The sequence below is a fragment of the Lynx rufus genome, unplaced genomic scaffold (genome assembly GCF_022079265.1).
Source record: "Lynx rufus isolate CCGP_SWC_20201006 ecotype Redwood Valley unplaced genomic scaffold, mLynRuf1.p SCAF_1, whole genome shotgun sequence".
Taxonomy (NCBI): domain Eukaryota; kingdom Metazoa; phylum Chordata; class Mammalia; order Carnivora; family Felidae; genus Lynx; species Lynx rufus.
Window position 1 is genome coordinate 91,523,522 of NW_025814823.1, and position 12,630 is coordinate 91,536,151.

The 12,630-nt window shown below is 46.5% G+C and overlaps 1 protein-coding gene across 1 annotated transcript; it reads left to right on the forward strand.

The window, feature by feature from the left end:
• The first annotated feature begins 11,349 nt into the window (after positions 1–11,349).
• On the forward strand, positions 11,350–12,291 carry LOC124514859 (olfactory receptor 1D2-like). Its single transcript, XM_047083185.1, has one exon. The coding sequence runs from the start codon at positions 11,350–11,352 to the stop codon at positions 12,289–12,291; it is 942 nt and encodes a 313-aa protein (XP_046939141.1).
• The last annotated feature ends 339 nt before the right edge of the window (positions 12,292–12,630 follow it).

Sequence of the window (12,630 nt, forward strand, 5' to 3'; positions counted from 1 at the left end):
CTCTCTCAAAAATAAATAAATACACTTAAAAAATTAAAAGGAAACAGGAGGCCACTGGTGAGGGAAACAAAGCCAAGAAAAATGTAGTTTAAATTAAATTCCCTTACAGCTTGCAGCCCATTGATAGATGTCAGAGACCTGCAGCACCTAACACTCCCCAAGATGGTCTGTGGTTGCCTTAACAGCTTGATGCTTATACTTCCTTAAAAACTAAAAGCAACCTTATCTTGACAGTAGCTAAATCCTGTGAGACCCTGCATTCGGCATCCAGAAATTCCTCGGAAACTAACTTTATCTCTATCCCCGCTCCCTCCACAAACTTAAAAGTATATAATGAGTTGCTCCTCACAATCCCAAGTGTAGCTCTTCCTGCCCACAGGGCCTGTTCCTGTGCTTTAATAAAATCTTTTAGGAGAGCACCTGGGTGACTCAGTCAGTTGAGCGTCTGACTTTGGCTCAAGTCGTGATCTCGTGGCTCATGAGTTTGAACCCCACATCGGGCTCTGTGCTGACAGCTCAGAGCCTGGAGCCTGCTTTGGAATCTGTGTCTCCCTCTCTCTCTGCCCCTCCCCCACCTCACACTCTGTTTCTCTCTCTCAAAATATAAATAAACATTTAAAAAAAACTTTTTAATCTGTTTTTTGCACCAAAGATATCTCAAGAATTTTTTCTTAGCCGTTTGCTCACAAACCCCACTTCAAATTTCATTACTATGACATGGAGAATCTCACACACGTGTCCTCAGGATGACAACGTTTAACTGAGAGACTGATTTCCCATAAATGCCTGATTAACAGAAGACTGAAACTGATCTCCTTGACTGATGCATATCTGCCAAGAATGTCTCCCTGTCCTCAAGCAGGTGAACTTACTGGTTGGACTCTGACTGGATTCCCCTTCTTTGTACGCCTTTCCCATAAATATGGTCCACCCCAAACCCTCAACAGACTTACCTGCAGCTTGAATTCCAAGTCCTCTGCTATCCTGAATGAACTCAATTTCTGGTGATTCGAGCTTGTCTCAGTTCACCTCTTTATTTGGGTTGACAGATGCAGGGGGCAGGGTATGGGGCCACTCTCTGAGTAGGCCACTCTCCCCACACCTCCACGTGTTCACCAACCTGGGAGCTCTCCAAAACTCCTCCCTTTGGGTTTTTTTTTTTTTAGAAGATTTTAACCGGTTTTTTTACGTTTATTTATTTTTGAGACAGAGAGAGACAGAGCATGAACGGGGGAGGGTCAGAGAGAGAAGGAGACACAGAATCTGAAACAGGCTCCAGGCTCTGAGCAGTCAGCACAGAGCCCGACGCGGGGCTCGAACTCACGGACTGCGAGATCATGACCTGAGCCAAAGTCTGACGCCCAACCGACTGAGCCACCCAGGCGCCCCTCCCTTTGGGTTTTTAGGGTGGCTTCATTACATAGTAATGGTAACCACCACCCCATCCTTAAATGCTTTCCCAAAGTCACCTTGTTAGCTTAACAAAAGGCATCTTTATAGCTCCCTCTACATAGGAAATTCCAAGTGTTTTAAGAGCTCTATGCCAGGAATAGGAATAAAGACCAAATATAGACAGTATATATATTTTTAAGTTTATTTCTTTATTTTGAGAGAGACAGAGACAGAGAGAGAGGTCTAGAGAGAATCCCAAGCAGGCTCTGCACTGTCTACACAGAGCCTGACATAGGGCTCAATCCCATGTACTGTGAGATCATGACTGCAGCAGAAACCAAGAATTGGATGCTTAACCGACTGAGCAATCCACCCAGGCACCCCCAAATATATATTTCTTACTATAAATCACAACACTGCACCTTTATCAACAGAAGCTGGGCTAGCAATACAGACCAATTCCAGCCTACTCAATGCACATCAATAAACACCATTATCATCAGATCCTTTCAACTCCTGGAAGGAGTGAGGTAGGCCATCTGCATGTGACTTTATATATGGCTGCCCACAACAGCGATCACCAGCAGCTGGCTTCCCTCCCGCTGCCCAGCACCCCAGCATGAAGCCCAGAGACATGGCAGGGGGGGCAGGGCAGGTGATGTTCAGCACCGGGGAGTGCCATCCTAGAACCTACAGGTTGGCTTCATAAGCTATTCCACCCCTGGCCCTAGAGGAGGAAACAGAACTGCTATGTGAAAGGGCCAGGATGAGAAGAGGATAGTTTGAATTCATGTTAGGTGCAAAGGACTGAGGACTGGCTCTGAGGAGCTATGGGGTAGGGGAGAAACAGCCCCCACATACACACACCAGCTGCTCCCCTGCAAGCCCTGGGAGAAAACCAGCCCCACAATCCCATTCAAAAATGGGCAGACGACTTGAATAGACATTTCTCCAAATATGATAGGAGGAGATAGGATTCAGTAGGCACAGAGGGAAAGGTTCAGACCTGAGATCCCTGGGTGGGGAAAAACACCTATTCTGGAACAGTGCTGGGAGTGTCTGACCACAGCAAACCCTCTCAGGTGTAATGTTCCTCTTAAGAATGTAACAGACCCCACCTCCTCCCTCTCAGGTTTCCCTCAGGAATCTGACTAAAAACTTAACTAAAAATAAGTAACCATAAAATGTATAGCCCACAAGGACTGGTATGGCCTAGACCACTCCTCATACAATGGAAATGAGCCAATCAGGAATGGACAATCCAGCACCTAGAGCTATCTACCCAATAAGGATAGGACCTGAGAAGGAACGAGGGGGAAGAGAAGGTGGGGGGTGACCAGAATCTTATAAAACAAGTACCCTTGCTTATAGTCCTCAGGCATTCATCTTCGAATGTCCCCTCTCTGTAAAGAGAGATTTCATACTATTCTTACTTTCTGATCTTATATTCTAAACTTTTGCCTGCTGCTCGTTTTGTGTCCACCTCTTCATTCTTTGAAGCTGTGAGACACCAGATCCCAGGTATTGAGGTTAAAAAAAAAAAAAAAGTCCTGCAACACAAAGAACATGTACAAATGGTTAATAAGCACCTGAAAAAATTCTCAACATCACTAATCATCAAGGAAACAAAAATTACAAGATACCACTTTACACCCATTAGGATGGCTATGATGCAAAAAAAAATTTTTTAAACACATTGAATATGGAGAGGGCTGCCTGGGGGGCTCAGTGGGTTAAGCATCTGACTTCAGCTCAGGTCATGATCTCACGATTCGTGGGTTTGAGCCCCACATCAGGGTCTGTGCTGACAGCTTAGAGCCTGGAGCCTGCTTCAGATTCTGTGTCTTTCTCTCTGCCCCTCCCCTGCTTATGCTCTCTCTCTCTCTCTCTCTCTCTCTCTCTCAAAAATAAACATTAAAAAAAAGAATATGGAGAAAAATGGAGCATTTGTGCACTGTTGATGGAAAGGTAAAATGGTGCAGCCACTATAGAAAACAGTGTGATGATTCTTCAAAAAATTAGAAACAGAATTACCATATGATTCAGGAATTCTACTTCTGGGTATTTACCCCAAAGATTTGAAAACAAGGACTCAGAGAGATACTTGTACACTTGTGTTCACAGCAGGATTATTCAGCTAAATTGTGGAAGCAATGCAAGCGTCCACCAAAAGATGAATGGATAGGCAAAATATTACATATATATGTATATATCTTTGTGTGTGTGTGTGTGTGTGTGTGTGTGTGTGTGTGTGTTTATGCAATGGAATATTATTCAGACTTAAAAAGGAAGAACATTCTGACACATGCTACAACATGGATGAACCTTGAGGACATTAGGCTAGGAAGCCAGTCACAAAAAGACAAGTACTATATGATCTCACTTTTATGAAAGACTTAGAGAAATCAAAATCATGGAGACAGAAAGTAGAATGGTGACTACCAGGGCTAGGGGAAATGGGGAGTTAGTGTTTAATGGGTACAGAGTTTCAGTTTAACAAGGTTAAAAGCATTACAGAGATGGACAGTGGTGATGACTGCACAGCATAATGAATGTATTTAATTCCACTGAACTGTATACTTAAAAAATGGTTAACATGGTAAATTTTAGGTTATGTGTATTTTACTGCAATAGAAAAAATCAGAGGAAAAAAATAAAAAAATAAAAAAATCAAGGTATCCTGAATTGGGCACATGAGTGGATACAAAGAAGGTTCTGGGCTCCTACTTGTAATTATAACTTATAATGAGCCGAACTGAAGAAACAAACATGTGTGTTGAGATTTGCTGCAGGCTCTGTGGTGAGAATTGGTGAGTCATTTCTGGTTGTGGTTTCCTGCACATGAAGCACTCACAGGACAGGAACTGATCATAAATTAATGCTCAGCATCCTGGGGGTCTCTAGTGCCCAATCCCGCAAGAACAGAGCAGGACCAGGCTGGCAGAGGCCTCCCTGGGTGCAGTCAGGAAATCAGGACTATGTCTGGGAATTCACCCTCCAGGGCCTCCTCTCTGCAGCTGGGACTCCCAACAGACACCACCCATTCCTCACAGGCAACTTCCATCCAGCACTAATTAGCCGCTAGGGGCCAGCTCTTTGCAAGCAATTGAAACAACTTGCAGAGAAAAGTTGGCCTTCAGCTCTGTGAATGTTGAAAGAGAGGCACATCCCTCTTTTCAGCACATTTCCCCAGACACAGCTCTCCCCAGGGCATTGATTCCACAGCCTTTGCAATGAGATGTTTTCCAGCGTCATGGAGTCATCTCCCTCCAACTTTGTGCTTCAAAGTGTCTACTCCAAGGCTACGCCAGCCTAGGGAGCCTTCCACGAGAGCCTGGTACTGTCTCTTACGAGCTGAAGCCTTTCCCTGGGTATTGCAACCTCATAAAGATTGTTACTGTCCTGCCTGTAGCATCTCATTGCCCTGTGCTTGAGGCCAGAAGCTAAGCTTCACATGGACTTTGTCTTTCACAATGTCAATCAGCCTTTAGCAGATGACCTTGTTCCAGCCCCTGACCTTTTGTCATATTTACCTTTTGTCAGAGGAGAGATGGTTTTTGTCAAGTTGATGAACTCTAACTCCTAATAAGTCTGGTTATCTAGAACTTTTCACGTGTGAGCCATGCAGAGGCAACCAGAGTCTTGCCAAACCCATTTTCAAATCAGGCCATCTTTTATTTGCTAGAAACTTCAGACATACCATGTTGACAGTCAGAAACTACTGGTTTGGGCTCCTTATAATTTTTAAATGCGAGATATGAGTGATATATAGGCACATCCCTGACTTTGTTTCTTGTTATATTTGCCAAGTAAGATGTCAGACCATTTTTGTTCTTTCCTAGGTCTTTGCATATAGACAAATCACTTTTGAGCCAAGTTATGTGAGCACAATACAGACTTCCCATAACTGATGCTCATATACGACCTGCCATTTCATACCTTTCAGAATTTGGTAGAGGGGCGCCGGGGTGGCTCAGTCAGTTTATCGGCCTACTTTGCCTCAGGTCATGATCTCATGGTTCGGTTTGTGAATTCAAGCCACACATTGGGCTTTCTGCTCTCAGCACAGAGCCTGCTTCAGATCTTCTGTCCCCCTCCTTTCTCTCTGCCCTTCCCATTTGTTCTCTCTCCATCTTTCAAACTAAATAAATAAAAACTTAAAAAAAAAAAAAGAATTTGGTACAAAGAGCAGTTTCCTAAAATTGTAGGCAGAGACATGACATGAGGCCAGGGTTGATTTTATGTCGTATTCCAATCATTTTTATGTGTGGGAAGCTGTGCCCTCTCCCCAACTAGAGGGAAAGCAGAGTGAACACAGGCCTACACTTTTCCACTTCTCTCTCCTGTAGAGCCTGGAACAGTCCCTGTCATATAGCAGGTGTCCAATAAACACTGAATAAATCACATAACCAGAGAAGGAATGTTGGCAATGAGAACAAGATCATTTTACAACTGGTACAGGTAATGTTAGAGAGATGTGGGACACATGAGTTCCAGGCGCTGCTCAGTAAGGACCCTGGTACCTCCCTCAGCACAGTCACAGATAAAATCATGGTGGCTGCCAAGATTACACTGTGCATTGGGGCACCTGGGTGGCTCAGTCGGTTAAGTGTCCGACTTCAGCTCAGGTCATGATCTCGCAGTTCACAAGTTTGAGCCCCGCGTTGGGCTCTGTGCTGACAGCTCGGAGCCTGGAGCCTGCTTCTGATTCTGTGTCTCCCTGTCTCTCTGACCCTCCCCCCGTTCATGCTCTGTCTCCCTCTATCTCAAAAATAAATAAACGTTAAAAAAAAAAATTACACTGTGCATCGAACCATCCCATGGAGGTAAGGAAGGTGACTTCTGACCCCAGTGACAACATGGAGATTAGGAACCCTAAGCCCCAAACACTCAGATGCAGCATGACAAAGGCCACTGCCCAAACTCTGTTTCCTGGCACTTTCCACCCCATCACATCATGGATGGTTCTCCAACATCTCATGCCATTTTTTTTAAATGTTTATTCATTTTTGAGAGAGAGAGAGCCGGGGAGAGGCAGGGAGACAGAGACAGAGGGAGAGGGAGACAGAATCCTAAGCGAGAGAGAGAGAGAGAGAGAGAGAATCCCAAGCAAGGCTCCACACTGTCAGCACAGAGCCCGACACAGGGCTCAAACTCAAAATACGTGAGATCATAACCTGAGCCGAAATCAAGAGTTGGACGCTTAACTGACTGAGCCACCCAGATGCCCCCATCTTGTGCCATTCTAATGAACTCCCAAAATATATATTCAGAATAATCAGAGGATAAGCTGGGTCCGCTCCAAATTAGGACTTAGATTCGTCAACTCTCTCCTCAGTCCTTGGATGAAGGCAAAATGGGACAGAGAGAGTACTGAGGAACGACACAGCCAGGACTCTTCAGTGAATGTGGGGATCTGTGGACGCCTATACTCCAGGTGGACCTTGACCTAACCTGGAAAATTCCCAACAGGAAAAACTTACATCCCTGACCTACAGCACGGATGCAATTCTCTGGAGTAGATGATACATTTGTGATCTGCAGCACACAGACAGATTCTCTGTGGACTGCCTGTAATCAGGAGCTTTGGGAGTTCACTCTGGTGGGGACCATAAAATCCCTACACATCCATAGAAGGAACAGTGTTCCAGCCCGAGGATAAGGGAATAGACCATGCCACCCTGGACCCCAGGTATTGTCCCCACACCCCAGGGCAGTGAGATTTGAGTAGGTGGCTACCCATAAGTCCATAAGCATACTTCCCAACCTTGCTAGTCTAATTATCACACTTGCTGTCTGACCGACCTGTCACACAGGGCTGCAAAAAGGTAAGTAAGGTCATGTATGGGAAAGTCTGTATACATTTGAATCAACATAACTGTTTTAGGTATTATTGCATCATGACCTAAGAATGCTATCAATTAACCTCATTTGAAACTACAAAGTGCAAAATTCAGTCACACCGAGAACTCATACGGTGGCTCTATGTCAACCTGGCTTAGACAACTGCAGGTTCCATGCTCCCAAACCAGGACCTCACCTCCACACGATGGCATGATCTTTTGCTTCATGTAACACCCTACAGGCCCACAGATAAAATCTCAGGGTCACCCTAAATTCCTAACTTATAGAAATTGTTAACAAAAAGGTTCAAAGAAGAGAAGTCTGCTTTGGGAAGAAGTGGGGACCCACCACTGAGGGTGAGCACCGTGGGACCCACCACTGAGGGTGACGGTGGTGGGAGCACCATCACTTGCAGCGGTGATCCCGGCAGGTCTCTCCCATAGGTGGGAGGCTGCATCTCTTCGTCTCACCTGCCAGTGTCCTGCTGCACTTGCTCTGCTCTGGGGGGTAGGGGCAGTCATGGAACCTGCAGTCAGTCCCAGAGGAGAGAAGTGAAGGCCAGTGCCACAACCTAGTGAAGGAATGAAGATCGGCACAGGCAGCCAGGTGAGGCCAGGGGAAGCCGGAAGGGAGGACGCAGACACAGATGCTCAGACACAGACATCCCCCAGGATGTGAGGTTAGCACACGGACACGTGGTGCCACATCACCCACCTTTCATCTAATGGCTCCTCTGAGTGGGGGGAGGGTCTGGCCTCCAGGTTTCATTCTGTCAGAATTTTACAGGATCTCTGACGTGGTTCTGAGGAAAGGGCATAACAGATCTACCGAGAGCTGCCACCCACTGGCTTCCATGTCAGATGGAAGGACCGTGCCAGGCACTTTGAGCCGCTTTCTCCCTCATCCTCACAGGCTGCCCCCATTTTACAGAGGAGGAAACTGAGCACGAGCAGTTTGCTAGGAATTAAATCCACTTCTAGACTAAAGGTGAGCCAGAGCAGGATCAGGAGGCATCAGCGTCCCCTGTCTTTCCCAGTGAGCAGCAGAGAATTCCAGAGAATGGGACATGGGCCCTGCATGGTGCAAAGTCCTATATAAACAAAATGGATTTTTGATGTTTTCATATAAGGCTCCTGAACCAAACACTGGGCAATGTGAATTTTAAAGAAAATTTTGAAAAGTCTCTCTTTCTTGTCTTACATTCCCCAGTGTTCTCCCCCACAGGCGAGGCGCCATTTTCCCTTACATCTTGCCATTAGTTTCCAAGACATCTCAACGTTTATTTATTTTTGGGACAGAGAGAGACAGAGCATGAACAGGGGAGGGGAAGAGAGAGGGAGAGACAGAATCGGAAACAGGCTCCAGGCTCTGAGCCATCAGCCCAGAACCTGACGCGGGGCTCGAACTCACGGACCGTGAGATCGTGACCTGGCTGAAGTCGGACGCTTAACCGACTGCGCCACCCAGGCGCCCCAAGACATCTCAATCCTACTGGCTCCTCCTTGGCTTTAAACGTATCAATTTTTGAGTTTAGCTTTCTGGATGGCACTAGTGCTCCCAGAAGATAGGGTCTGTTCCATTCTCTGGTGGCGCCACAGGGACGAGCTGAGTGCTCCACATGCACCTGACCAATGGTGATGTGAGCAAATGGACGAAAGTCTCCTCATTTATGCCATTTTGCTTTACTTCAATTTGTATGAAAGTAGGGGAAGATGTCCCTTAAGAATTCAGACTCCATGGTACAGATCAAATCCCACAAAACAAAGCATGATTACAACATAAGTTCCCTATAGAACATAATGAGACCAAAGAACTACCCGGTGATCTGGTTGTTTCCAGAAATTTTTATTATTAAAAAATTCAGCTACATCCTGAAAATGTCAAAATGAGGCAAAAATTCATCTTGGGAAATCATATCTAATGTAAGATTCTGGCAAATAAATCATCCAAGGGGCACCTAGGTGGCTCAGTCAGTTAAGCCATCCAACTCTTGATTTCAGCTCAGGTCATGATCTCATGCTTTGTGAGATTGAGCCCCACGCCACATTGACAGCATGCATGGTCCTGGACAGCATGAAGCCTGTTTGGGATTCTCTCACCTCTCTCTGCCTCTTCCCTGCTTGTGCACACACACACTCACTCTCTCCCTCAAAAATAAACATTTTAAAAAAATCATTCAAAGCCAATAGGTAAATAAATTACTCTGACTCATCTACTACATGAAGTGGGAAGAAGAGGGTCAGAAGGAAAGGGCCAGGGCCAGGGTGTAATGCTGATAAGGTTAGGCTAAAGTCCTGAATGCTTTATTTGATTTTCTGTTTAAAATTGTAGACACGAACAACTCTGAACCTAAAATCAAAGTAAGATTTTCATCATCAACTGACTTTGTGCAAATTCTTCATCCCAGCTTTCTGAAATCCTTCAGAATTTAGGCTGCCTGGGGAATAAGGAAATCTTGAGAAAGATTTGAGCTTCTAGAAGATACTAGAGAGGATGGCACATGGAAAGTGACTAGACTTTTCCCAAGGGATTCCAGGGGCCAGAACAGAAGGCAACCGTGGTGACAAAAATCAGCTAACACAGGGCAGCCTGGAGAGTGGGACCACTATTAGCTCTGCCACTATGGGAGGGTCACCCGCCTCCTGTGTGTCCCCCGCTCCTGTGTGTCCCCCGCCTCCTATGTGTGTGTGTGTCCCCCGCCTCCTGTGGAATAGGGACATTTATCGAATGACTGCAGAGGCAGGCTCTGAGGGATACCAGAGCCTTCTGTGTGCAGAGCTAAACAGAAGGAGTGCTCGGCGAATACTAGCTGTTTGCCTTCCCAGCTGATTGCTGCCAGGCAGGAATGGGAGCCCAGCATCTCCAGGTCTGCTGATTTTTCAAGAAGAGGTAGAATACAGACTTTATATGAAACCCTTGAGTTTTAACATGTCAGCAAATAGATGTCTTATAAAACATTAAGGGTCTAAACCAAATAAATACACCTGCAGGCTGTGTCTGGCTTACAGAGCCAGTTTGTTCCTCTGGTCTACAGTGGTCACAGGTCCTGGATCACACAGACCAGGACCACACAATTCCTCCTCCTTCATATAGTCAAGGAAATTCCTGTTGACACAGAGCCTTGGACTTGTCTAGGACTCAGCACTGCCTCCTTTTCACTCTGCTCACTTAGCAGCCACTTTAAGTTATGCTTTAAGCCACAATTTTATTTACTAAACGCATTCATTAGTCACAGCAAAACACTTCTCATCCAGCATAGTGTCCGTGTAGCTTTTGCTGGTAGATTTTTGGTGTGCAACACCTTTGTGAAAGTTCATTCTTTGACTACTTTGTTGAGCACTGACCACGTGCTGATTATTGTCCAGGCACAGGGCACACAACAGACAGCGGCGTGGACACATGTTCTTAGAAGGGCACAGCCTTATGGGGAAAACACACTATAAACCAGTTAACTAACAAATGAGATAACCTCCTGCAGAGGTACAAAGATGATAAATCAGCCATGCGAAGGTCCAGGTGGAGAGAATGCCAGGCCAAGAACAGCCAGTGCAAAGGCCCTGCCTGGAGGCGAGAAGGGCATGAAGTCCCATGTGGCTGGCGGGACATGCAGTCAGACAAGCAAGTGAGAACCAGGTCAGGAAGTCCTGGTCAACTGAAGAGGACATGATAGCTGAATCAAAGTCAAAGATTCAGTGACGCTGCTCCCAGCACACAGCACCTAAGGCCAACCAGGTAGGTCCTTGGTAGCAAGACAGTAGAGGCACAGGACAGGCTCCGGATTCAGATCATGGGTGCCACTTGCTATCCACGTGGTCTTGAGCGAACTACTTAATCTGAGTCTCAGTTATTTCATCTGAAAGTGGGAATCATAAAAGTCACTGTTTTGTGGGGACCAAGAGAGACAGTACCCACGAAGTCCTTCGTATGGTGGCACGCAATAAAAAAAAACACTTGATAAAGAGCAGCAATTATTACAGGTACAAAACTCTGCTCACTTATCTGATTACAAATGACCTTTGATCTGATTCTTAACACACAGCAGGTCCAGGCTCTGCTGGGATTTCATCCTCCCCCTTGTGTGTGGAGCCTGTCACCTCCCCGAGCTACGGTGGGATGTCCAGGGGGAAGGAGAATGGGACAGGAGTCACTGAGTTCCTCCTGCTTGGCCTCACTGGTGACCCAGAGCAGCAGCAAATTCTCTTCTGGCTCTTCCTGTGTACATACTTGGTCACTGTGGCTGGGAACACACTCATCATCCTGGCCATCGGCTCCGACCCCCACCTGCACACCCCCATGTACTTCTTCCTTACCAATCTCTCCTTTGTTGACATCTGCTTCACCACCAACCTGATCCCCAAGCTGTTGGTCAACCACATAGCAGGAACATGGACAATCTCTTACCCCCATTGCCTGACCCAGATGTACTTCCTCATCTCCTTTGCCAACCTGGACACCTTTCTGCTGGCTGCCATGGCCCTGGACCGTTATGTGGCCATCTGCAAGCCCCTGCAGTACTACGCCATCATCACCCCCCAGCTCTGTCGGGGATTGACCACACTCGTGTGGACATGCTCTGGCCTCATCTCCCTAGTCCACACGCTCCTCATGAACAGACTGACATTCTGCTCCTGTGCCCGCGAGATCTCACACTTCTACTGCGACGCCTACCTGCTGATGAAGATCGCCTGCTCGGACACGCGTGTCAATCAGCACGTGTTCCTAGGTGCTGTGGTCCTGTTTGTGGCCCCCTCTGCACTCATTGTGGTCTCCTACATGTGCATAGCTGCAGCTGTCCTCCGGATTCCCTCCACCCCAGGAAGGCGCAAGGCATTTTCCACATGCAGCTCCCATCTGTCTGTGGTCATCGTGTTCTATGGAACTATCCTGGGGGTATATATTCGACCCCCCAACTCCTTCTCAGCTCAGGACACGGTAGCAACCATCATGTACACAGTGGTGACCCCTATGCTAAACCCCTTTATCTACAGCCTGAGGAACCAAGACATGAAGAAGGCTATGGGAAGTCTCTTCAGCAGGAGCTCAAAATCTTCTTAGCGATGGTGAGCACTGGGCTGATATCTGGAGAGGTCCAGGATGTCAGAAAACGGAACACAATGGCACCATTGACTCAATAATACCCACTTCCACACACTGAAAGATTATTTTCTGAGATGAAAAAGGCTAAAATTAGAGGAAATTTATATACTCTGTGTATATATTCTTCTATCTCTGAGAAACTCAGTCTCCTTCCAGTTCTTTCCTCTACCATCCCTAAGGTAGGACTATCATCCCCATGCTTCTAAGGTGGTTGCTGGGGCTCCATCCATCTCTTCCTATCCCAGGCAGGGAGCATGAGGGGAAGAAAGCCAAAACACTTGCCACTTGGAAGGGCTT

Coding starts and splice junctions, on each gene's coding strand:
- LOC124514859 (XM_047083185.1), top strand. CDS start 11,350: ATGTCCAGGGGGAAGGAGAATGGGACAGGAGTCACTGAGTTCCTCCTG.